The 27,534-nt window shown below is 43.6% G+C and overlaps 1 protein-coding gene across 4 annotated transcripts in view; it reads left to right on the forward strand.

Moving 5' to 3' along the window:
* Positions 1 to 1,081: 1,081 nt before the first annotated feature.
* The window catches only part of SLC25A13 (solute carrier family 25 member 13), a 133,210-nt gene continuing 106,757 nt past the window's right edge, over positions 1,082 to 27,534 (forward strand). The window contains exon 1 of one of the 4 annotated variants that reach the window (XM_090046976.1): positions 1,082 to 1,253. In XM_090046976.1, the coding sequence (XP_089903102.1) occupies positions 1,242 to 1,253 (12 nt within the window). In that variant the 5' untranslated portion in view covers positions 1,082 to 1,241. Of the gene's footprint in view, positions 1,254 to 1,482; positions 1,502 to 2,750; positions 2,832 to 3,269; positions 3,352 to 27,534 lie in introns of those variants that run through there. The other 3 variants (XM_090046980.1, XM_090046978.1, XM_090046977.1) reach the window with 3 other exon arrangements.

Genomic DNA, 27,534 nt, shown 5'->3' on the forward strand with positions numbered 1-27,534 from the left:
GAAATGCTCATATGTTTGGGACAGGCCTTGTATGTTCCTGTTACATTCCACTAGCTCCAGTATCTCACTTGCTTTCTTCATGGCATCTTTAAACAAGGCTGAAGCTTTTAGCTCTTCAGATCAGGCAGCACAAGTCATTCTTTGACAGACTCCGTGGTTTCCCCTTTCCCACAGTGTTTCTGTATTTCCCTGGACTGTGCAACACAGTGCTTTCCCCATTGGATGAAATTTGGGGCAGCTTCTACTCTAGCTGACATCACAGGAAACCATGGGCGCTACAGTTAGATTTAAAATCCAACTGGAGTTTCCTCCCTTGTGGTAGAACAGCACAGATTCTGTGTGCATGTGGGATGGGGGTGGGTGTGTTAACTGGAAAATAAATGCAGAGCAAGGATGATTTTGAGCATTGGTGTAGCAGGTGTGGTTTCTAGCTGAGGGCAGAAGAGGAAGAGAGGGAACAGGAAGGAGGTTGAGGGGGAAAAGGTCCCTCTGGGGTGGCTGGGGCCTGCTCAATGCTGCTGCTGGCCAGGAAGGATCGGGGGCTACTCCCAGAGGACTGGCTGAGAGCCAGTGCAGGATGGTCCTTGAATTTTTCCAGCTATTTGAGTTGGTCTAATAAAAGATATCAGATTTACCCAAAGGACCTTGTCTACTTTTGTCCTTAGACCAACACAGTTACAACCTACACCACACAAAGGTCACACTGTCTTTGGGTAGATGTGCTATCTTTTAATCAGACCAACTAAAAAATGGGGGGGGAATGCAAGCTTTTGGGCACAAACACAGAGAAGGTCCCTGAGACAGCCAGGATGCAGAGAAGATACCAACCACAACAAAAGCCCTCAGCCAACAGCTGGGCCCCACAGTGGGGCTGAGGCCTTGGGGAGAGGCTACTCGGGTGCAGGGGCCCTCCCTTCAGGGCCTAAGCCACTGCTCTTTGCTCCAGAATCTAGACGAGCCTCGTGCGGGCTGGCGGAGCGGTCCGCGTGGGCAGCCGGTGCTGGACAGCGCAGGGCGGGCGGAGGCCACCGGCTGAGCAGGCGCTGCGGCCGGGCCGGGCCGGGCGGTGCAGTGCCGGGCCGGGCCGGGGCGGGCGCAGCCAATGGGCGGGCGGCGCGGTCCGCCCTAGCCCGGCCTGTGAGAGCGGCGCAGGCGGGGAAGCTGCTGCTTGCCGCGTTTGCCGGGGAAGGGAAGGGCAGGGCCGGGCCGGGCCGGGCCGGGGGCGGCCGCGCGGGCACAGCATGGCTGCCAAGGTAAGGCCGGCGCCGCTCCGGGCTCGGCCCTGCAGCTGCATCGGCCGGGCGGGGGGCGGCTGCACGTGACCTCGGGCCTGCACTTGGTGCGGCTCTGCCGGCGGGTCCCCAGCAGTCGGGGCCCGCCTGGGCCCGGGACCCCACAGCACGTGATCCGGGCCGAGCCGGTGGCTGAGGGGCCCGGGGCGGGGCGCGGGGGCCGGGCGGCCAGGCAGCAGGGGCCCAGCGGGAAGGGCGGCCCTCGGCTGGCAAGTACAAGAGATGTCTCCCCTCACACCGGGGTTCCTCCGGCAGGGACAGCACCTCGCTGCACCCCTTACGGTTGCTCCTTAGGTGGCCTCGTGCTCCTGCTAGGAAGAGGCTGGGCCAGGACAGCGCTCCGGGCAGTCAGCACTGTGTTGGGGGGCGCTGGTAGGATTGGACCCATGCCTGATCTTCCCAGCACCCTGTTTGGTTGTCTTAGCTTGGGTGGGGACCCTCTGTTAATTGGGTTCACTGGGTATAATTCCCCCGTGGTTTAAGTTCTGTGTTCTCTTTTACTGGTCTAAGGCCAGACCCACAAAGGTTACAGCAAGTTGGCTGGTTACTTTTATTAGGATTCAACCCCCCCAAGAAACACTTTTTTTTTAACTTTTTTTTTCCTATTAAAACAAACCACCCGACCTTCTGTCCCTAGCCTGCATACTCAGGTCCCACCAGTAAAGACAAATTAGTTTGGCACGTGCCTCTGCTTCAAAAGGCTTTTGTCTTTTCTGTAAGCAGTGTATGCTCATTTTGATTGTGTTGCAAGAAGGCATAATTGCGCAGATATTATCTGGCTAATCCAGCCACTTTAAAACACTAATATAGATTTCCTAAAGATCTTGGATCTGCTCCCACTGAATAAAACTTTTTCTTATGCAAGGACACAACAAAATAAACAAATGTTTGTACTTTAACAAAATGCAAACGGCACTAAACCCGCAGTACTTTCTGACCTACAGAGTCTGCTCTAAAGAAGCTTATTTTAATGAAGTTAATCACTGTCCAGGATGTCAGCATATGGCAGCTTTCTTGTTAAAGTAGCTGACTTGTCTGAAACTCCTACTATTTGAGAGCAACAATATTATGCCACATGTTTGCCACTATGAATGAAATTATCTTCCTCAGGTGTCTTTTGCATTATTCATGTTGGTTTTCTTTCAGGTTTTTACCTCTCCCATCCTCTGTCCTCCACAGTGAGAGCAGTTTATCAAGCTCCACTCTTATCAAAGTCTCTGAGATTTAGGACTTTTCAGTTTTCATTTCACTGAGGTCAACCCACTTGTATTTCCCTTCCAGTTTTTCCAGTTATACTATATTTATATTTTTGTAATCTAGAATATTTCTGGTTATACAGTACTCTTTCTAGGACATTTTAAATAGCTTTTAATTTGTCTAAAAATACTTGCATTGTGTACCTCCACCCATTCTGTATTGTTCAGTCATATTATTTTTCTTTAACTTTAATTTTACAGGGCTTTCAGTGACCAGAATCCTTTAAGAAAATATTTCAGAAGTCTATTCTGAAGGTTCAGTACGCTTAAACATAGTGAACTGGTGAGCTCTAGGTTCCAAGTCCCTTCAAGTTTGGCTGGATGATACCTGATATTATTCTTGATGTTATCTAAATAGTTCCCCAAGTTTTCCTGGTGTAGTGCAGACAGACACACTGAAGGGTTTTATAGTCTTCAGGTCAGCTGGAAAGGCTAGCATCTGAAACATGGAGTGGGTTCTGAGACGCTTGCAAATTCATAAGAAATAAAAACTGAGAGGAGCTGTTATATCCTGAGAGGACTGTTATATCACGAGACTTTGGAGGATCACTTTTGTAAGTTGAAATGACCACACTTAAACCAATGGGAAGGTCTTGTTGAACTCTGAGTAGTGCTTTGTCCTATAAGTGTGCTGTCTGAGCTCAAATCCTGTGTGAACACTCCTGAATAATTTTCCCACATAAATAGTCAGATGGGTCTACAGTTATTCATGTGTTTGCAGGATTGGGCCTTGATTTGTGGCTTAATTCCACATTGCATCTTGGTAATGTTTGCCTTTTTCACCTCAGCCAAACAACGGACTGGTGAGTTGAAGAATGATTTCCTAGCCCCCTCCCCCAAATTCCTTCAGTACTCTTCCTTTGCCAGTGCTCTGCATGACTGCTTCTTTTAACTTTTTTTTTTATTGCACCCCTTCAGACTTATGAATCACTTGGAATCTGACATAATTGTTTCTCATTTGCTAGATTTCAAATGCTGACATTTTGAGCAGACTTTAGAACTCGGTCAACCAAAAACTCTGCCAATTAATACCAAAAAAATCAAAACAGTCCCCCCTCCCATGTTTGGGATACTGTTAATGCTGCATAGTTAAGTATTCAGACATTAAGCAATTGGAAAACATGAGGCTCTACATGCAAGCTTAAATAGTACATTACGATGTAGAATAGTGTTTTTTCTTATGATCTATTAGCATTGCATAATCTTTCTACATAATTTCTGGCTTCTTGCATTGTGTATTGCTGTTTGAGTCATTTAAAGTACGTTTTTTGTAAATTACGTAGCAAAATGTTTTTCGCAACACAACAGATCCTTACTGCCTACTGTAACAACAAAGAAATGTGTCATATATATTCCAGCAAATGTTTGCTAACTTTCTACCTAAATTAGCATTGTAGTTACCTGCTTGAAGCTTTGGATTGCACATCAGGGAGGTTGTACTATATGCATACTTTGTTATAATACCATATGTAGAGCCAAGTTCAGGTCTCATGTACAGTCTTTTGCTTAATTTCTTTAAATTTTCATTGCTTAACTGTGTAACCTTAATATATATATATCAGTTTGGTTCCTTGATGGAATTGCTTACAGCAGGGCTGTGTCCAACTTCTGAGTGGCTAGGGGCTGCATCTCACATGGGCCCCCAGGCTGTGGGCTTTTACCTGCCATGTAGGCTGTGGGTTTCCCAGACTGCTGCAAGCCATGTTGCCTAGTCCCCAAGGGTGAGGGCAGCATGTGGAGATGGAAAAGGGAAGGGGAGCTCAAAGACCACAGCAGGGGCATTGGGAAGAATGGTGGATGGGCAATAACCCCTAGGCTGGATGCTAACCCCTCATGGGCTGCCGGTTGGATAGCCATGGCCTAGAGGAAAAGTGTCCATAATATGGAGCAAGTCAGCAATCAGATGTCCTATCTCCAACTTTTTTTTTGTAATGCGGCTAAATTACCCACGCATGTCAGTGCGTCCAGTCTACCTTTGCTCTAGATATTGCTACAAAGCATTTGTTAGACCAGTTTTATTTTGCATGTGCAAAGCTGGACTGCTTTTTCTTGCAACTGTCATGCAGCTCAGAAAAATACAAAAAATTATTTGCATTGGAAAGCTCTATGGTACTTCTTAATGAAGGTTGTTACCATGCTAGATCCTGCCTTTCTAGCACTTGCACCCCTCCACGTAAGGTTACACCCTAGTATCTATGAGGGAAAGGTGTCTTTTGCTAGCACTGACAAGACAAATGAACTGTGTCTAGTCTTTAAAAAAAAATCACATTTGAATAGTCTAAACCTCAGTATTTTGGTACTTCCACCTCTGTGTCATGTGTCTAAAATGGGAGGTTTAGCATGAAAATGCTTCTGCACCTGTGGGCTCCAGTCCTGTAACTGACAGCATGTGTACAGATTGTTGCATCTGCATGGGCCTGTTTAGGGTTGTTGCAGGAAAAGTGTGCTATATCCTGATGAGATTAAGGCTACGATTTTGTCACGGCCATTTTAGAAATGGTGAATTCAAAGAAACAACATAATTGTCATGAGGGTCTGATGATCAGAAGCTAAAATGTGTAGAATTGTGGGAGGTATGTTTCAATTTGAGATGTTGGCCTGTAGGAGAGAATGAGACATCAGCTGTCTACCCACATACTCCCGTAAAACAGTGCTCATAGAAAGGAAGTATATCCAGAAACAAATTGTTCACCTGTTTTTATGAATCTTGATTTTTTTTTTTATTGCTTTGTGCCCCCAACTAGTTACTAGTTTCATAGTGTCATATTTGTAGGGTCAGAAGGGACCTAAGTAGATCAAGTCTGACCCCCTGCCTTGGGCAGGAGTGAATACTGGGCTCATATGACCCCAGCTAGGTAATTCATATGACCCCCAGCTAGGTAATTAAATTAAAAAAATACTGTGACAGAATCATAGCCTCAGTTGTAATATGTTCAGCTCTTGCATGTGAGAGTTATACCTGCTGCGTATTTTAAGATTATAATTTAGAACATGATAAACTGATGGAGTACTGACAGCTGATTCACTTACTAGACTAAATTTTTTATGTTAATAACTGAGGAAATTAAGGCTATGAATCTTGTATGGGTATTTAGTGAAACTGTTCTCATGCTTAACTTGAAGTCTTTGCAGAATGGGGGGCCTGACTGGTAAAACAGATTGCTAGCAAGGTCACATAAACAGATTGTGCCATTAACTGATAAGAATTTAAAAGTAAAGCTTACACTGTTTGAGGTTCTGTCCAAGTTAGGGAAAAAATTTCTAGCGAAGAAGAGAAATAAAAATCTGGTGAACATGCAATGTATGTTTCTAGTTATTTTTAGTAGCATTCTAATGCATTTAATATTTTTCTCACTTTCTGTTCAAGTTGCTATCATCATATTTGCCATTAAACAAGTGTTTTTAAAAAATTTTAAAAATTAATTTAATTTCTTTTAATTTATACATGTTGGTGGTGACCCTGTAAAACCACACTAAAACAGCCTCCCTTCTTGTAGGGAAGGAGCTTTTAATAAATCTGTTCAGGTCTATTTTGGTTGTCTGTCATGTCCAACTTTTTCATTGTGATAATGCTGTTGGTAGGTATCTAACTTCTATTACATCAGGAAACAAATTCCTTTTGCTGAGCAGCAGCTTTCTACCTTGGAAATTAGAAAAGCTCTGCTAATATAATGCAGATGATACAATATGGCAGTGTTTCCCAAACTTTGAGGTTATGCTGCACTGCAGTAAAAGTAGGCATTTTTGTGCTCCCCTTCCCTTTCACTGACATGCATATACTTTAGCTAGCCTTACCATTTAATCTTGCTGCCAGCACTCGGAGGGCTGATGTAGTGGGGTGCCGCCAGTTGCTGCTGTGATATGTACATGCACCTCACAGTTTGGGAAATGCTGCAATACAGGATTAGGGACAGAAAGCCAGACAGGCTCAGAATGCGTTTCCTGACAACTTACTGTATTTACTCAAATTTAAGATAACCCTGAATAATTAGATGTATAGAATCAGTTATTGGAGGGCCTCTTGAATTCATCCCCAGGAGGGCAGGCAGTGGGGGCTGCAGGTATTGTGAGGAGGTCAAGCAGTTACCCTATACTTGTGCCTGGCCCCCTGCAACCTCTTCCCCCTACCTGCACCCCTGGAACCTTGGGTTCTCCTTTCTCCTCTGCTCTCCCTCCTGTCGCTCTTTGTAGCTTCTGCTCCCCTGCACCCAGCTTCTGCTTTCTCTTCCCCCACCTTACCCCTGCTCTCTACAGCAGGCCTCATCCCTGTTCTAGCCTAGGGCACTGAACATGGCCCCAGCCCTTGTAGCAGCCATACAGTCTGTGCACTGCTACTGGCTAGGTTGGGGCCAGGCTCAGTGTCCTAGGCTGCAGCATGGATGGAGCATGTCGGTAAGGAACAAAGGTAAGGCAGGAAGGAAAGGGGCAGGTGGGGAACAGATAGGAAGGAAGAGGCTGCTGGGTGAGATGGTGGTATGCAGGGGAAGTGTGGTGTGGGGAAGGAGAAGGCCAGGCAACAGCTGCGGCTATGGCTATTCCCTGGGTAGGGGCTGGATCCTGAACTGCAGCAGCTACTTATCCACCCTTGTACTCAATTCTAAGATGAGGGGAGTTTTCCTCCCATGTTAAGTGGGGGGAAAGCCTCATCTTAGAATCAAGTGATTGTGGTATGTTCAGGCACATACCTATTTTATATGTCTATGTTGATCCGGGTAGTATTTGATGTATTTACTGAATGGCGGCAAACATTTGCTCCTTTACCTTATGTTAAATTTTGTTCTTGATCTGTGATTTTGCTGCTTCTGTAGCTATAGAAAGATCTTGATGAATTGAGCACCAGAATCCTAGTGTTTTCGTTTGTATAGCACCAAACCCTGAACTTGATTAGGTCCTCTGGACACTCCTGTATTACTTATTATCTAATGTCTGAGTTACTGTGTAGTCTTGAGAGCCAGGGACAGAGAAGGTGATATTTTTATGATGATCAATATCTGCAGTCATTTTTTTAAAAAGTGGTATTTTTTTTTTTTTATATTTGCTTTTTTCCTAGAAAATATGTGGGGAGATGAAGCTTCCCTTCTGAGTATTCTATCTCAGATTGCTTTTGGAATAAAACAATTTAAATAGAGGCTTTATTAAAATGTTTAAGAACACTGCCAATGTATTTTTCATAACATTTTAAAGTAATTTCAGGCTATTTTCAATACCTTAGAAGTGTAATATTCTTTGCCAAAAATGTTACTGTGGTCTGCAGAAAACCATGGGGTTTTCTAGGTTAAAATTGCTAATGTGGAGTGAGCTGCTGCCATTTTTTCCCCGTTTCTCCTTTAAAAAACAAAAGAAAAAAAAGGCATGTGTGAGTGCTAGAGGATGGATGCATGTGTGCACACATGCACATATGCTTTACTTAGAAAATAAATGGAAGCTGTCACCGACCTAATCAAACTCCTTCTGTTGGACCTTTGCCACTGTTCTCACACACTGGACCCATGTACATCCGGGAATGTCTCCTTGCTAAAAGGGAGGCATACACCCAATGGAGAGATGGGGTCATCACCAAGAAGGACTATGTTACAGTCGCCCGAGGATGTAGGGGGGCAGTCAGGAGGGCCAAGGCAGAGTTGGAGATAGGACTAGCTTCCCGGATTAAGGACAATAAGAAGTCCTTCTTCAAATACATAGGGGGTAAAAAGAGGGTCCCAGGTAATGTGGGGCCCCTGCAGGACACGATGGGCAACTTAGTCGTCACGCCAGATGACAAAGCTAACATATTTAACGATTTCTTTGCCTCTGTCTTCCTAAGTAGGGACCAGTTCAGCCACCTCCCTGCTGGGCCCCCCTCGGGCCCTGGGAGAGACACGCCTGGGCCAGGGGTTAGCGAGGAGTTAGTTAGGGTACTTCTGGAGAGGCTGGACGTGTTCAAGTCCACTGGTCCGGACGATCTTCACCCTAGGGTTCTACAGGAACTGCCCGAGGTCATTGCGGGACCCCTGGCGCGGCTCTATGAGCACTCGTGGTGCTCTGGCGAGGTGCCGGAGGACTGGAAGAGGGCCAATGTGGTCCCTATCTTCAAAAAGGGAAAAAAAGAGGACCCGGGAAATTACAGGCCAGTTAGTCTTACCTCAATCCCGGGTAAGCTCTTTGAAAAAATTATCCTAGCACACATCCAGGAGGGCCTTGTGGGGGAATGCATGCTCAGGGGCAACCAACATGGGTTCATCAGTGGCAGGTCTTGTCAGACCAACCTAGTGGCCTTTTACGATCAGGTCACCAAATCATTAGACGCAGGGGTTGCTGTGGATGTAGTCTTTCTGGACTTCCGGAAGGCTTTCGACACTGTCTCTCACCCTGTCCTCATCAAAAAGCTGGGAGACTGTGGTGTCGAAGCCCACACGGTCAAATGGGTCGCCAACTGGTTGGAGGGCCGCACCCAGAGGGTGGTAGTGGATGGGTTCTTCTCGACCTGGAAGGACGTGGGCAGTGGGGTTCCGCAGGGCTCGGTCCTCGGGCCCGCACTGTTCAACATCTTCATCAGTGACTTGGATGATGGGGTAGAAAGCACCCTGTTCAAGTTTGCTGATGACACTAAGATGTGGGGGGATGTGGGTGCACTAGAAGGGTGCAATAGGCTACAAAGCTGACCTTGACAGGTTGCAACGGTGGGCGGATGAGAATAGGATGGGGTTTAACACTGATAAGTGCAAGGTGTTGCACATGGGGAGGAAGAACCGGCACCACACTTACAGGTTGGGGAACTCCCCTCTTGCCAGCATGGAGACGGAAAAAGATCTTGGAGTCGTCATTGACTCCACGATGAACATGGGCCGGCAGTGTGGGGAGGCAGTCAAGAAGGCCAACCGTACCCTGTCATGCATCCACAGATGCATCTCGAGCAGGTCCAGGGAGGTGATCCTCCCCCTCTATGCGGCGCTGGTCAGGCCGCAGCTGGAGTACTGCGTCCAGTTCTGGGCGCCACACTTCAAGAGGGACGTGGACGATATGGAAAGAGTTCAGAGGAGGGCCACTCGTATGATCAGGGGTCAGCAGGGCAGGCCTTATGAGGAGAGGCTACAGGACCTGAACCTGTTTAGCCTCCACAAGAGAAGGTTAAGGGGGGACTTTGTGGCCTGCTACAAACTGGTCAGGGGGGATCAGCAGGTATTGGGGGAGTCCCTGTTCCCCCGTGCGCTGCCAGGAGTGACCAGGAATAACGGTCACAAGCTGGCAGAGGGTAAGTTTAGATTAGATATTAGGAGGCGCTACTTCACGGTCAGGGCGGCTAGGGCCTGGAACCAGCTTCCAGGGGAAGTGGTGCAGGCTCCTAGCCTGGGGATTTTTAAAAGGAAGTTAGATGAGCACCTTGCCGGGGTCATCTGACCCCGGTGCTCTTTCCTGCCAAGGCAGGGGGTCGGACTAGATGATCTACCTAGGTCCCTTCCGACTCTAGCTACTATGAAACTATGAAACTACTTCTGAGTTCCCTTAAGTCTAGGCAGGCTACAGGTCCTGTCTCTGTCCATAGGCATTAGCTCAGTCATGGAGTACAAACTTTTTGTTTTGGAACCCCTCTTGGATCCAGCTGCCCAGATATTTTAAGGCCTAAGTTCGTGTGTTAGGTCATATTCCCCTCAAAATCTTTCCTAGTAGTTAACACTATGAAACATACTCTTCCAAAGCTCCGTCTTGGGTATTCTGGCTTATAGTTCAAGCCTTTTGGTACCTCTGACATTTAAAGCTAAGAACTTGGAGGGTGTGCAAAATAACTTTTTAAATGCACAGATTTTGGTCAGAGAGAAACCAGAGATTTACAGATCTGTACCCAAAGGACAAAGCCTAAAACACTTCCTCAAAGGTCATTACTATCCCACAAGATTTTTTTTTTGGCCCCTTCTCTAGTAATTGTTGATGTAAGTACCAGTAGGCATAGACTTTAACTTAGATTTGGAGGCAAAAATTTGGACTGGAGTTTCCACAGGACATGAACAGAGAAAAAACTGCCTTGACAGGGTTTGCTTGACATGCCAGTGATTGGCTTATTTATGTGTTGAAATGGGAACTGATAGAAGGAATAACTATTTCTTATTTTAGGAGAGTTTATGGTTAGGTTTACCTTGATTAGCCTACTAGTCTGCAACACACTCTTCTAACAGTGCTAATCAATTTTAGCTCAACGTAGATCGAAATGCCACACAGAGAAGATTACTGCCTTAGACTATAACATGTCAGTCAGTTGCAGAAAATCTAATACCCAGCAGCTTTTTCTTCCTTTATTTTGATGGCTTTAGAAATGTAGGAGAGTAAAGAAGATAGAGGGTAGTGGTTAGATGGTACAATATATGGTACAATATGGTAATTATCAGATTTTTTTAATATAGATTTAGGTTGATGACTTGAACTGTTTATAATAAATTTGGCTTGATGGGGAGTAGGAGTTTTCTACAGACACATGTTGAGTGAGCCACTTGAATCAATATTTTTGGTTTTGGCTTCTAAGCTTTTCAAGTTGATAGTAACTGGGATGGGGAAATTAATAAGTGTGAGCTTGGGTTACTGTTACCCTTAAATTTTAACCTGGGTGACTGTAACTTCTTCCCTCCTATCGGTTATTAATTTATCACTGCATCTTAGTACCCAGTATATGATTGGGAATTGAGTGAGTCTTTCTTTTCAGTCTTTGGACATGGAAGACTTTAGGGAGGTATATAAGGACAAAACATTTGTGCCACAGCTGACACGGAGTTGTTTTCTTTGAGAATCCAGTTACATGTATGCTTCAGGGCTGGATTTGGACCCACAGTTGTTTGACTGACAATCTGGTCTTCTGACAGTCCGTGTCCACTGTTGTTCAGATGAAAATGTGGTGATTTTCTGCCTTATCGTTTACAGAACTCAGCTGTTATATGTAGAGACATACTTGATCTGAGTTCTGATTGTAACAAGCTGCACAGTTACCATTTGTGACTGCTTTACTAATGAGGAAATCTAGTGCTAGTCTGAACATTGACATGTTCTTAGGCTCCCACATCTGCTGAGCAGGGGAAATGGCAGCTGTGAAAATGACTAGCTCCCATCATTTTCAAAGCTTCTAACAGCAATCCATTGACAGCTGCTTTCCCTTCACTGTTTCTGGAGCAGATAAATGGAGTACAGGTAGCTATGAAATGGACAGTTACACTTAAGTACTCTGAAGTTAATTAGAGTACAGTTAAGTCATAAAGTAGATAGGGAGGTGAAAGATTCATAAACTGATATGCAGATACCGAGTTTATTACAATATAAGCATTGGGCAATACATTGGAACTAGTATTGTGTTTTGCAGTTAAGGGTATTATGTACTTACAGTGTATTCCATTATGCATAGTGGGTATCTGCCAAGGTTAGAGACAAAAGTAAGCTTTTGTTTATTTTACTTCTTTTTTTATCACGCCAAATATAACTGAGAAACTGCTATTCCTTCCAGAGTATCATCGGCCAAGCTGACTAAATTCTGTTTGCTGCAGCTTTGGGCTAAGTGCAGACAGTCAAAAAGCCTAAAGCTGAATCAGTTCAGTCTTTGCAGGACAGATTAAATTGAAACAGAAGTGATCAACAGGGATCCAGGTATTCCGTTTCCCATGGAAAAACGGAGAAAACCACTAATTTTCCCCTTTTTGTCAGAGAAAACACAGATTTCTCCTTTTAGCAGAGAAACCCGTGGATTCCCTGCTTTTGCAAACAGCCCTGCAGGCTACTAGAGTTCCATCCTGCAAACCCTGTTTGCAAATGGTGGGAAACCCCAGCCCTGCCCAGAGGGGGAGGGCAGGGCCTGAGGCTCTCACTCAGCCATAGCTTCACTTGGCTCAGCTCAGTCTTACTCTTTTGGAGCCTGTGAGGTAGGTGTGGCTTGCAGGAGTTTGGAGGCCACACTGGCAGGGCTGGGGGGGAGCTGGGAGTCCTGGCCCTGCCCAAGCAGGTGGCAGTAGTGGGGGAGCTGGCTCCATGCTGCTTCTGCTGCAGCTGCGTGGTGTTGGGGGCAGGGAGCTGCAGCTGGGGGCACCCTCCAGCAGGCCTGGGGTTCAGGGGCTGTGGGTGGGGGGCAGGAGGCCTGAGTAGGATGGGGGGCCTGTTGTGGGGGCAGTGAGGGGCACCACCAGTATTGGGGAAGCATTGGGGGGGGTGAGGGGGACCAGCAGGGTTGGGGGTGCTGCAGGGGACTTTTAATAATGGATTTTAAGGTTTTCATCAGAGAATTTGTGATTTATTTTATTGGAGAAAACCAGGATCCCTGGTGATAAGACATTTACATTTGATTCAGGAAATGTAGCCACATGCCTGCAGTGGTTCAGGCCAGGGACACTACAGTATGGCTCTCTGGCATGTAACCAGCATGGGCTGTGTGTTAGCTTCCTTTTCCTGCTGCCCCTGAAGTCTCTGGGATTTGCAGTCCAGAAATTACAGTAGCAGGACTCTGCAGGGTTGCTTATCACTTTTTCTTCCTGTTTCCAGGTGCATCTGGGATTTGTGGTCCACAGTCACAGCCAGCAGTAAGTTTGAGCAGGGGAAGGGGTGTTTAACACCCCTCCCTGGCCCCAGACTCCAGCTGGGGTTTGCCGGGGGAGGGGGCCCTCCCCCGCAGACCAGGCTGCATCCCCAGCCAGGCCTGCCCCCCCACCTCACTCTTTTGTCAGCCAGCCCTCACCACTCCAGCTAGGGAGCAGAGGGATGGGGCCAGAGCCCTGCTCTCTGAAGCAGACTGCCCAGCCCAGGCCTGGAAAACAGGCTGGGATGCTGGGGGACTGTGATTTAACTTGAACCAGGAAGGGGCCTGAGAGAGAAGTTTCATGAACTGGTGTGACCTAAATCAGTTGAGTCTGATACTACATTCTACCAGGTTTGTCTGAAACCAGTTTCATCCCTTTTGAAATTGGTTTATGTCCACTGAGCTTCTGTTCTGTTACGGGCTTAAACCAGTTTCAGATCACTTAAACTGGTTTATGTGTAACTTCTGTCCCTAGCTTGAAGGGACAGTTGTTGCATATGTCATTGGTAGCTTGATTTGGATTTAGTTAGCATGTAGTTTGCAGCTAGAAAGATATTTGTTTTTGCAAACTGAAATTACTGTCTCTGGAGGCTGTTGGCATCTACTAATCAAGGAATTATCACAGTGACCGTTTCTATAGCTACTTTTCTATGGTTCCCAAAGATGGAGGGCAGGGGCAGGTCCTGTTTCATAGAGTGGAGGGAGGAGTACCAATAAGAAGATGGAATCATGTAAGATGTTACACAGAGTAGGTTATACAGATGGTCATGGTATTGTACCACATGCTCTCTGAGTTCCTTGGATTTGGTGCTCCCTTAATAGTGTCCATGGACTCTGCTCTGGATTGGTTTTCTTTCAGTGATGCTTGCTGGGCTTTCTGAGGAAGCTCTGATATCCTGCTGGGACCTGCTGAAGTATTTGGGGTTGGGCCCTTTTTGTCTGGAACTGGGAAAAAAGTTGAAACAGAAACAGTCTTCATCAATAGTGCTGAAATGTGTCACTCAAAGCAGGCTGTGCAGATTTTGTGAGTCTCGTCTTGTAGGTGTTTTGCTGACATTTAGTGTATTGTCTTTGCCATTTGAGAGGGTCCCTGAGGTGAACAGGGCAGATAATGCCTCTTGGGACTGTTGTTCTGCAAATTACATTTGTTGTTGATTTGAGGCTCTCAGCAACTTGAACACCCTTTTAAATAAAAACTTATCACAAACTTGAAGTTAGTATCAAAGACACATTGGCACTATATTTTATTCCATGCAGACTGAATAAGAGGCCTGGCTTTTTCTTTATATGCTGAACTATAGAGAAGACTATATTTTGTAATATGCACAAGTGTCCTAGATCTTTAACAAAAGAAAGAAATATGCTAAATTTTAGACTTAACATTAACGCATGATAGTGAATTAGGGATGATGTGCAGAGGCCAAATGGTTAGTGATATATTATAAATGGAACACAAAATCTTTTAAAAACTGATTTTAAAGATAATTTTATGTCCAGGATGCTTTGTTTTCAAAACTTGCCTGAACATAGAATTAAACTGATTCACTAGATTTTGTTTAAACTTTGTTGAGCCAGTAGTTATAAATATATTTACCTTTGGAACTGCTGATGGGTCATGTTGAGATTAAACCTCGTATCGTACAGTTAGAACTTCCTTGCATGCTTCAGTTCAGAGCATGTGTATCAAGAAAAGGAAAGTTATTTGAAGGGCATTAGCTTTTACTGTTTGACAAACCTCCAGTTTTGAGGATCTATTTTAAATCAACAACATTGGAAGAAGAATACATCCTTTGATCTTGCAAAGTTTTAGTTTTCAAGAACATTTTTGTTAATTTGGTTGGTATTTAAGTTTTCAAGGAACACAGGCATGTAGAGGCTATTTTCTTTATCTTTTTGGGGGAACAGATTGTACTGCCTATATAGCAAAAATCATACCCCTACTGGAGCATATGTTGTATGGGCTTGATAACCAGTTAAACTAACTAATGTAGGTACAGTACACACTAACGTAGGTATACTGCTTCTGGTGCTGGGATTAGCAAGTACAGACCTATCAAGAGTATGCCTGCTTATGGCAGCGTTCTGCAGTATAGACACATTCTATGAAAGATGGCATAGAACATCTGAATTAGAATTTGGGATATTGTGGATTATTACTTTGCGATTTCTTATATCAAATTATTAATAACAGCAACAACAATAATTGAAATGATCAGAGGCTTTAGCAAAAGATTGGAGCAATTATTTCATCCATGATCTTCAGATGGTTCATATTTGGATTTATACACTGCTTGGATTTATACACTTACAAAATTTGTGTTCTTGATCTGTCAGTGCTCTCAGTTGTTTACAATGGAAACCAGAGTCTTAGAAGTCAACAGTCCTTCAGTGGGCTCAGTCTTGAGCAACTGGTTCAGTCACTGACAGACTCCTTTACCTTAGTCACAGCATTGTACTGTGTTCCCACGCATTTACTTTATTTCTTTAGTAAGTAGCATCTGATATACATTGTCTCAGGAATTTTAAATACCCTTTCTGAAGGTAGGCTTCATTTCATCCTGAAATGGTTGTTTCATGAAGGCTTACAGAACAGACGGAATCTTGAAAATTCAAAGCACATTTCTTGACATTGCAATCAGAAGGCTTTCTGAGTTTGGTGCTGCCAGTAGCTGGAGAGGGCATAAAGACCAACAGTGTTCTTCTGTCTGACTTTACTTTTCTTTGTCACAACATTGGCATTAGAAAGGAAACATTTTGTTCTGCCATAGTGTATTTAAACACCCCCCCCCCAACAAACCTTTTCTGAGAGAGCTACAAAATACCTATTTACATGAGAAGAATGGTCAGATTCAGAGGTGACCTCAATTTTGGTGCAAGTTACATAGCATTAAGTTAGCGTTAACTAGCACAGGTGAATTGAAGTTTCTGTAACTTGCAGTCTGATAGTGGAAGGTTGTCATAACTGCAGGGCAACCAATAGGATGGTGTGTGGAGATCAGACAGAGGAGCTGAGACCATGCATCTCCTCTTTCTTTCTCTTTCTCTCTCTCAGACGCTCTTTTATCACCTGCTCTTCCTGCTACAAGTCTGCACTCACTTCATATGTTTTATGCAGGGTTAATGATATGTAATGCACATCATCTAATTTTATCACTTCTGAGTTTGTCTCTAAAACAAGTGTCCCTAGAATGAACATGTTTAAACTTATGTGAACTCTAGTTTAGCACGTGTTAGAAATATACATGGATCATTTGTTAATGGTGACCATGTGTATTAAATGCATTTTGTTAATTCTTTGTGGAGGTAGATCTTGAGATGCAGCTGAGATCACTGTAGGTGGAAGCAGAAGATCCTACCCACAGTTCTTGAATTGAAAGAACAGCTGACATCACTTTCAGGCCACATGCAGTCTAAAAATGCCTTTTATTCTCACATGGGAGTTCATTCAAAGATTCCCATAGATTCTAAGCAGAGCTCTTCTATTTTCCCCCTACCTTTCCCTTAATTCTTCATTTTTTTCCTTCATTAAAAATATTGCATGGCATAACAAACTTCTAAATTACTTCTGTGCCTGTATAACTCTTGACTTTTCCCAGTAATTGCTAGTAATATCTTATGCTGAGTAGGCAAAAGCAACATGAAGGCTTGTCTAGAATCAGGATAGTGTAGCAGGTAAAGAGAATGATGTTCATCTCCCAGGAGATGAAGACTGTCCTTTGAGTTCTGTAAGGAGCCTCCATTGAATTTTTCATAGGTTGTCCAATACTTGTACCATCTCTTCATTTTTTGCTGTTCCAGCTTCTGAGAATATTTCCTGCTGGTTGTTTTCAAACCTCCTTCAACTGAGTTCAGTTAGTTATATATAGGTTCTGTTGAAAGGTGATGCAGAGCCAAATGGTTAGCATCATGCATATGGGAGGAGGATCCTATGACCTAGCTTCATGTCTTAGTTTTTAGACCTATCCCAGCTTCCTTGTGCTTTGCTAGCCAGAGTCCCCACAAGGGTTTCTTTCCTTTTTCTGAGGCATGCCTGTTCTTTGGTAGCCAATTTGAGATTTAGTCATGGGCTAACTAGCAGATATGCCCCTTTTGTGGACTTAACCTGAACCCTGAATGTATATTTAACTTTTTAAGATAATGAATATGACTTTGGGATGGTACTTTTAATAATAATATATCTAATCATGTTCATCTCATACTTCACACAGCTCTAAATTAGGTGGACTCTCAAAAACATGATGACCCTAAGGTTTCTTTATCAATATATTCATTAAAGTTAGGAGCTGTATGCATAAATATATGGTATGGGTGCACCAATAAAGATTTTCTTGGCCTATGCTGATAGCCCGTGTCTAACCACCCATATTGGCTGATGCCATTCCGATAACCGATATTTAGTAATAGCACAAGGCATTTTAAACTACTGACATAAATAAAACTTTTTGTTTGTTTGTTTTGGATTTATAACATGTACACGCACGCCTCCTTCCTGCTCCAGCCCTTGATGAGGAAGGCAGTTACCATCTTAATCCTGCACATGTTGCCCCCTTAAGCACCGCTCCCACACAGCCCATGCTGCTGTCCTGGGAGGGGGAAGGCATGTTTGGAAGCCCAGAGCACACTGCTGCCTCAGTATCGGCATGCCCTGCGCAGCTGAGTTCCTGCCACTTTTGCAAAGGTGCCCAGTGTCCAGCATAGTGGAATGTCCCTCTCACAGCGCCTTATCCCACCTGTGCACAGCCCATCACTGTAGCAGTCCTGGTACTCAGGCCCCTGTATGTGCACAGCATTGCCATTGTAGCAAGAGCCAGTAATGGTCTCTTTGTTGCTTTGCCACTGTGGGACTGCTCCCTCGTGCCCCTTCTGTTTCTCATCGGCAGCTGTAGTCTGCCACGGGCTCAGGCTGGTGGTGGGGTGCGGGAACCAGACTGTGCTCACTAGGATGCTCTGGGCACATGGCTGTAATTATCGGCTACAACAACCAAAAAAAGCTGATAGCCAATAACATAATTTCTCCTTTTATCGGTGCGGATCCAATAGCCAGCCGATGTGTTGGTGCACCCCTCGTCTATAGTCCAAAAGTACAGTATGCTAACAGGCAGAACTGTGGTTAACTCATTACTGTCCTATCTTCTTATTTTGCTTAAGAAATATAGTCTGTTTCTATTTTGATCTAAATGCCTGGTTGCTGACACTTGGTCCCTGTTTATTATTATTTTAGTTTCATTCCATGCTTGGTTCTTGTTAGTAAATTCACATCTCTATTTTAATACATCTGTTAAAGAGAAACCATTACGTATGACGTAGAGCATGAAAGAGCATTAGAAAAATGCTTTATGTCAGAATACCTTGTGTGGTGATTCTGGTTCACAGCTCATCACATTCTGAATCAGACTAGTTAAGTCTTCACGTATTTAGGTGAACAAAATTTTGAATAATTCCACATTTCCATTAAAATAGTTTTTGTCACTGACATCAAGTCAGCCTTCCTCCTTCCTGTCACTTCACTTTTACAATGCAGCTTGCCATTGTATGTCAAGTCTGGATGGAAACAGCTTTATAGAGATCATGATTTAGTCCCATGTTGATGCTGTTCATGCACTATCTCATAAGTGAAGAAAAAATCAAAAGATCTAACTTTTTCTGTTCATTTTTGCTGCTTGCATATCTCCATCGGTGTTAACAGAACAATACTACTGAGCAGTGGTTCTTAGTGTTTTCTAGATTGTGACTCCTTGGTATAACAAAAGTCGTTTTAGGATTCACCATTATAGGCATAAATATAATGAAGAGGGAATCATAACCACCTGAATTATGTTTGCTCTCTACCTGGGACTGAAGTAGAGAGTAATTTGGGAATCAGCAATGAAAGCATTTTGCCAGCAAAATCTAATGAAGTAGTCTCTATTGTTTTAGTTGAGGTTGATAAGCTAGGAAAATAGCTGGTTTAATATTCACATTAGTTTTATTGTCCCTTGTGAGGCAAAATAAGAATAGATTGAAATTATGAAAATGAAAAAAAAGGCTTGATCTGGTGCATGAGAAAATGCTGGAAAATGTGTACAGGCATACCTCATTTTATTGCGCTTCGCTTTATTGCGCTTTGCAGATATTGCGGTTTTTTACAAATTGAAGGTTTGTGGCAACCCTGCCTCAAACAAGTCTGTCGGCGCCATTTTTCCAACAGCATTTGCTCACTTCGCATTTTTTAGCAATAAAGTATTTTTTAATTAAGGTATGTACATTTTTTTTTTAGACATAATGCTATTGCACGCTTAATAGACTACAGTATAGTGTAAACATAACCTTTATATGCACTGGGAAACCAAAAAATTCGTGTGACTCGCTTTATTGCGATATTCGCTTTATTGCGGTGGTCTGGAACTGAACCCACAATATCTCCGAGGTATGCCTGTATTTTTCTCTCTATTTGTTCTAGGAAATTTTATATACCTTGTATATATATGCAGTTCTGAAAGTCAGGCGTGCAAAATACTATATATGATGTAGGATGTAATTAATGTGAGCTGTACTCCAGGGAAAATATAAATAGTCTAAAGTTATTGTCCTTTGCTGCCTTTTCTCTCCTAGATGACCTCATGAAATGCAACAGTTTATGAAAGTCCCGAGTCAGAGTACTTGATATATTTATTAAATTAAATAACTGCTGTGTTTCAAAGATCTGGGCTAAATGATCAGAAGGCTTTGGAATTCTATTGCGTTTTTTAAAATTGGTGACAAGAAGCAGGCATGTTGATTGGTTAACAGTCAACTAATAAAGGATGGCAAATGCATAAATCAGAATTTCTTGGCTTCTTTGAAGATCTGCTATCTGAACATCTAAGGAAGAAAACAGGAGACCTCTTGTTTAATGAGATCTATTAAAAAAAACAAAACTATAACAGGGGTAGGCAACTCCTGGCACAGGTGCCAGAGCATGTCATGCAAAGGCAGTTTGCTTGGCATGCACAGTTCGGGGTGGATGGCAGAGAAGGTGTCCTTGGCACTCTGCCCAAAAACATTTCTGACCTCTGAACTAGAACTTCTGAAGGATCTAGTGTCTGATTTTTAAAGCTGTATTTTTATCATTTTAAGTTCAGCTACAGTGCCCCCACCAGAAATAAAAATCAAAGAACTACTCTTGGAACAAAAAATAACTAAATTCAATACTACTTTCTGTCCTACTGAAGGTACCAGCATGGGAGCAAGTTTTAAAGGATTTTTCTTTTCTTCTTTAAATAAAAATGCTCGGTTTGACACCATAATAAGTAGAGGAAAAACTGATAACCATATTAAAGCTATAAACAGAATTATTTCTAAACAGAATATCTTCCACTCTGTCTCCCTGAATTTTCCTGATTTAAATGAGATTAAAATACTGTTTCCAAGTATCTTAGATTTTCTGCAAAGTTTGGAAACTTTTTGAAGTTATAAGTTAATTCCTTCACAGCCATGATTGTCAATGGTCCTACATCCAGCCAGCCCAGATTTGACTCTTGCTTAGTCTTTAATACATCAATAACTCCTTTTAGTGCAGCCAGTTTATGTTGCTTTTAGAAATCGTGAGTTATTTCCAAGAATTCTCCCTGACAGCTCAAAATCTTTCCTGTCTTTTGTGAATAAAAGTCACATAATATCAGTTGCTGTACATCAATCATACATGTTTATTTAAGCAACATGTATGTGCTTAATCTTAGCACGTGATGTATGAATTTTAAAACTTCTTTTAATTTGTCCTGTTTCTTGAGAGTGAAGAAGTTCATGTTTGGACCAAAATGATACCCACAGTCTTTGTGCAAAACAGAGTACATCTGTATACCTGTGTCTTGGCATGTAGTTATTTGATTGAATGGAAAAATGTGATTGAATGAAATGAAAAAAAATTCAAACCCTTAAAGGTTAGACTTTCAGTGGACATAAGTTAATTTGCATTAGCTGCTGAAAAAAGTGGATTGTTAAAGCAGTTAGTACTGTCATCATATGAATTTCTGTTGTGCTTAAGTGTTCTGTGAACTGGATTCCCATTGTGCTAGGTGCTGTACAAATATAAACAAAACTACTGTTGGCTAGAATTTTAAAAAAATATTAATCTTTGTCTATTTCTCTAGGTTTGAAGTAAAATAAGACTGGCCTTACCCCTGTAAGCTCTACAAAAAGATTTTTGACTCCAGGACTCTCTTCTTTTACTCCTACTATTTTATAGTATACAATACGTTTGTTACTTGTGTGGTGTTGTCTGCCTCCATTATGCAGCTGTCTTTTGTTCTTTTTAAGATTGTAGAATTGGATTCGTGCATACATATGGATTCAAGCCCACTCACACACCCTCCCCAGTTCTGAACTACTGAGGTGTAGCATTTTGAAAAGACTTGAATAGACAGATTTGATTATAAATAGGATCTTTAAAAGTGAACTTTTGTGCTCAATCAAAGAAGAAAACATAACACTTGGAAAAAAATACATTTACCTGTCAGTTATTCCTACATAATTCCTGTCATGCAATTATTAAAGACATTAATGTATAGGAATCTTCTCTCCTGCCCCTTTTTCTTTACTTACTTATGCACGACTTTAATGTCACAAATAGAGAATCACGATAGTTACTTAAAACAGTTTGAGGCGGACCTTTTCATCTTCTTTATAGGTATTTATTGCATGCCCATCATTGTGGTACTTCTTAATTTTATGATAATCAAAGAATGACTGTTTACAAGAGGCAAACATAATTTCCACTTGTACCTTATTTTTATCTAGCCCAGGTCATCATTCAGTGGGCTGTTCTCATAATGAAATGCCTCAAGTTTTTCTTGGTGTTTTACTGAACCATAGTATTATGGTTTAGTTTCCCTTTACCTTGACATTTTCAGAAGTACAAGAGAAAGTCATGTCATAAACATTTTTAAACAGCTGTTCACTCTTGGTGCTGCAACATTTGTTTGTCTCATCTCTGTTGCAGCTGTCTTGGTTATGTGAATTATTCTGGTGCAGATACCCCTGATAGCACTTCTGGGTAGCTAGTGTCAAATTTTATGCTGCTGCAAAGTATGGTATTCTGAATAGCATCTATATTGACATGCATTGGACTTTGCACTTGGTATTGTGCAGAACAAGCCAAACTGTTCAAAGTTGCTGTTGTAGTGCAGACGCACAGGGGACAGTGCTTTGGTGGCTTGTCAGTGCTTTCTGTTTGGACTGGAATCCATTCTACTTGATAGTGAAACGACAGAAGGACTGCTGACCTGGACTACTGATCATGGTGAATGCTGTAATGATTCTTTCCAACTTCCAAATGAGAAAGTAGTCACTAAATATATGTCTGAAGTTTTACCCAACAGAACCATCCATTAGAATAAAAGCTGCATCCTGTGTGGTCAAGAGGCTTTCTGTTGCTCTGGGGTAAGAGATTGACCTCTTGCACATAGTGCAGAGAGTGAGTTGGAAGTGTGTCATGTATTAGTTTTGGTGTCTTGCCATTGACAGTATTCCCTGTGGTAATGGAGAATTTGAATACAAGTAATGCTTTCCTGCCTATGAAGGACTGATTGGCGTGCATGTTTCCTTTAATGTATTCACAGGATAATGTTGGACGTTAGGTGCCTGCTTTTCACTGTGCACATCAGCTGTCCAGGCAAAATTCATGTTATAATCTTCAAAAACTTCTTGTTATATATGTTGAGACAGAATTTCACACTTGTCTCCTCCTAACTGCAGTTTCTGATTCTCACTGATGCACCCAGAATCCTGCCTATCTTTTATGTCCTTGGATGGCAAAACTGAAGCTTCGTTTTTCTATTACAGAGAAGCAGTGCTTTAACTGTAACTTCAGTAAGTTCACTGGGTTGTGCTTCTGGAAGCTGAGATAGGGAGATGAAACTTGTCTTTGATACCAGTAATATATCATGTGCTCAAAAGTGTTGCTGAATGTTGCACAGTGCTTGGTGGAAGCAAAAAGGAGTGTTACAGACTTGAGTGTTGGAACTCATCAAATGTAATTCAACTGCTTTTATTTATGTTGTATGTGAGAGTAGATCTTCTTTATGCAAGCACTTTGGAAAGCAAAGGTAATGGATGGTGGATGTTTGTGGATGCTTTATTTCTACCATGGTAAGTGGTAGGTGGGGGAAGATGTTACTTAAATATCTGTGGACAGAAAATTTGCCAGTTCTGACCATCCTGACTGGCAGCTTACATTTTGTTTGTTAATTTAAGTACAGATGTTTTTATTGAGGGCTATATCACATACAACATGTAATTATCTCGTCGTTCTCAGTCGGTAGTTAAGGAGTTGTGATTATATAAGATTCCTAGGGATACCTGGCTTCAGAAAACTAGTTTTTATGAAAAAGCAGTAAGTTTGCAAACAGAGAATAGGAAACTTCAGATCTCTGTGTAGCAGAGGATCTGTGTCAGGATAAAATACGGGATCAAGGATTCTTTGAAGAGTAGGCATTGGTGAAGCCATTTCAGGTTTGGTTTGGAAGTTACAGGCATAATAGGCCTGGATGGTGCATTGGAGGAAACAGCTGGAGAGATGAGTGTTTTGGTAATAAGGCAAGAGGAGAAATGAATGTTCCACTTCACAGAGAAAAAGACTGGGCTTTCCATTGTTTTCCTGTTCACGCTTCAGAGGCTTCAGTATGTGAACATGCTCTTTTGTGTCATTACCTGGAGACTAATGGTGGTAATCTAAATCAGGACTGTCCAACTTCTGAGAGTCTGGGGGCTGCATGCTTCTCAGGCTATGTGCCACGCTGTGTGGCTTCCCCCTGTTGCAAGTCATCCCCCTTGTCCATCTGTGCGCTACATGCTGCTGCGCCACATGGCAGACAGACCTACGCCATGTAGGGTCCCTGGTTCGTGGCTCCTTTAGCTCTGGGGGCTGTGCTGTGCTTCCCTCAGGGGAGGGAGCAGGCAGTAGAAACAGGAGAAGAGGGAGACTCTAGTGGTAACAGCAGGAAAGCAATGGGAGAAGCAGCACCCAGATTGAGAGCCTGGGAGTAATGTTAACTCCTACAGGGCTGGATGTAGCCATGGGCCACCCTGATCTAGATTCTTGCTCCTTGCAACTAACTACTCATGGTCTTTTGCTTGTTGAGTGGATGGTATTGATCTCTGGGTTTTTGGTTGTAGCCATGTCAGTCTAAGGATCTAGACAGACATGTTTCTTTGACTAAATGTGATTTCTTTTATTACGCCAGCTGAGTATCTGGAAACATTTCTTAGCAAGCTTTTGGGCGCAGTCACCCTTCTTTAGGCATAGAGACTTCCTATGCCTGAAGAAAGATGATTGTGTCTGAAAGCTTGCTAAGAACTTTTTTCCAACTACTCAGGTGTTGTAAAAAATGATATCGCATCTGCTCAGAGAACCTTGCCTGGTATTGATCTCAGCATGAATTTTCTTTTTCCCACAGCAGATACTGTTGCTGAGTGAGGAGCCAATGGTTTTCTTTTTCCAGAGCTATCGTTCACCCTCTCCTTGTTTTTTTTTGTCTTCTGACTAAAGGAGGGAATAGGAAAACTAAACTTGGAATTTTATAGCTAGTTCTTTACACTGTTGAGTAGAAATACCTAGCTCCATTGTTTCCTGTATTACTTTCTATATATAGGTTCAGGTATTTATAGCTTTGACAGTTTGAGGATGGGTGAAAGTATTGTACCTCAGATGTGCCTTGAATGAGTCCTTGTCCTGCTTAAAGCAAAGCAAAGGGCTAATTTCATGAATGTTTATACTGTAGTCCTGCTTAGTGAATCCGCTTATAGAACCAAAGGAGAATTAGTTGGATAGCATTATTAAACCTTCCTATTATTTTTAATCTTGACAGGGTTTTCCAGTCTGTTTTATATGCTTCCAACCTATGGAAATACAAGAATCCTTGCAGAGTTTGGTAGGTTTATATTCTTATAGTGGTCCTGATGTGTAGAGATAAACGTTGAGGTTAAAAGATTATGTTAGGGGTGCTCTGATAGAGGGTTTGGGGGCCAATACCAACAGCCGATATTTAAGGAGGCTTATTGGTTGATACCAATTTGGTTTATGGTACAGCTGCATCCAGCTGGTAAGTCTGGGATGGTGGAAGGGGATGGAAGGGAAATGGGGGGGCGGGGCAGATCAACATCCCCTGCGGTGAGGGAGGGGGCAGATCGGGGGAGGCCAGAGCTGTAGCTCATGGGGGGAGGGAGCTGTTCCTACCACTGCTTGTATCCCAGGAGGCCAGGGGTGGGGCATGTGCCCCCCAGATCTGCATAGGGCAGGGCAGGGCAGGCTGCATGGGGCTCTTCTTGGTTGGGGCTAGGCTTGGTGTGGGCGCTGGGAGAATGCTTCATCCACCCCCAAATTTCGCCACTGCCAGCCACCTGGCGCAGCCCTGGCTTTTCCTGGTGTGTGGGTGGAGGCAGGGCTGCACTGGGTGGCTAGCAGCAGTGGTGCTGGGAGTGAAGCGGTGGTGAAATTTGTGGTGGATACAGCATCCTCCCGGTGCCGGCAGCACCTGATCTGTGCCCGGCCCTCACCAAGGAGAGCCCCGTGCAGCCCTGGCTGCAGCCCGCCCCACCTCATGCAGGGCCGGGGGGCATGCCCCCCGTGCCCTTCCGGAGTGCGAGCTGCCCACCCTGCCCGGACAGCGCCTGCCCTTGCCCCCTCCCTCACCGTGGGTGGCGTTGATATGTCCCCGTGTGTTTCTTCCCTCCCCTCTCCCCTTCTACCACAACAGACTTACCAGCTGAGGACAGCTCTCCATGCTGCCTGAGTGCTGTGCTGCAGCTGCACACAGCACAGGTATTTATCGGCCCCATCGGGCCAATATCTGATGCAGCAAATTTGCTTTATATTGATACTGATCCAATATTGGACTGATGTATTGGTGCACCTCTGAAAATTATTGTTTCTAAAATTTAGTCTGTGGCTGTAGAACTGGAGGGATTTATTGCCACAGGGCTAGTGATTGTTAGGGAGTTCCACTTCAGTTACTGGAAGACCATGCAGCCCCGTGCAGTAGATGCTCAAATTCAGCTCTCCTCCAACTGTCTTCTGACTCCTGGCTTTCAGTCACTTCCTACCTGGACCAACAGTTACTAGCCTCTGTTGCACTGTGTATTTGCTTCTTGCCCTTGTTATGTGTGAAGAAATACTCTTGGGTATTAATACCATGCTAGGAAAAGCATCCAGTGTACCACTAAGAAAGACAGGCGATGTTTTTATTCTGGATTTTATACCATATCTGTAATGCCTTTTCTTCTCCCAGTTGTTCCATATACTTTTAAGTGAGGCAGTCCACATTCTGCTTGTAAACCTGCCAGGAAGATTTTTTTTTCCCCTGCTGAGTTGTGCCTATTTAAATTCATCATTCTTGATCACAATCTAACTTCTTTCCATGTGGTGAGGGTCTGCATTAAGAATACAAATGCCATGTCTGAGCTCCGTTTACGGGCAGCTAGTTGCATTCTGAGGTGAACTGTAATGGACCTTTGGGACAGGTGAAATGGGAAGCAGAGTACATTGGCAAAGCGGTGATACAGAACACACTTTGCACCTCAGAAGAACATATGGAATTTGCTTTCTGTGGAAGAGCTGTCATTTAGGAAAACAGTTTGATTTCTTGCAGCTAAATTACTTTCAAATACCTAGGAAAGGTGAATTCTCATCTATGCAAGTCACTTGTTTGTGGTTGGCTGTTTTATAATAATCTCTGTCCCAAACCTGGTTAGAGCATCATAATCTTCAAATACTTTGAAGAAATCTGTGGTCTAGATGAAAATTCTACCTGACAATTTCATGTTCCAGCCTCTAATTAAAAAGGCAGTGTATTTAACAGGGGTGTACCGAGATATTGGTTGACTATTGGACTGGCACCGCTAAATGAAGAAATGACGTTATCGGCTTTTTTTGGTCATTGTAGCTGCTAATTATGGCCACGTACCTGGAGCACCCTGGCAAGTGTAGTCCAGTCTCTGTGCGTTGCTGCCAGCCCAAGCCTGCAGCAAAATACAGGTCCTGGTGAGCAGCGGGAAGGGGTGGGGGTACCGGGAAGCAGTCACAGGGCACTGTGCTCAGCAACAAAGGGACCATTACTGGCTTCTGCTGCTGCTGCCATGCCAATGTCATGTGTGCATCAGGGGCTTGAGTGCCAGGGCTGCCACAGACATTGGGCTGTGTGCAGGTGGGGTAAGGTGCCGCTGCGCAAGAGACGTTCTGCTCTGCCAGGCACTGGGCGACTTTGCAGTGGCTTCTCCTTGGTGGCTGCGGGAACTTGGCTGTGTGGAGCCCACTGGCGCTGAAGCAGCGGCGTACTGCGGAGCTTCAATAATACCTAGTGCTGCTGTCTACACAAGGGTCTGCCCCACCCGCCTGGGACAGTAGCACAGATTGTGCAGGGAGCAGGGCTGCAGGTGGGAGCCATGAGTGAGGGAGAGAAATGCATGGGAATAAGGCAGTCGCCACCTTCTTCATTGAGGGCTAGAGCAGGCAGGA

The sequence above is a fragment of the Crocodylus siamensis genome, chromosome 5, assembly GCF_052110815.1.
Source record: "Crocodylus siamensis isolate JL-2025a chromosome 5, ASM5211081v1, whole genome shotgun sequence".
NCBI lineage: Eukaryota > Metazoa > Chordata > Crocodylia > Crocodylidae > Crocodylus > Crocodylus siamensis.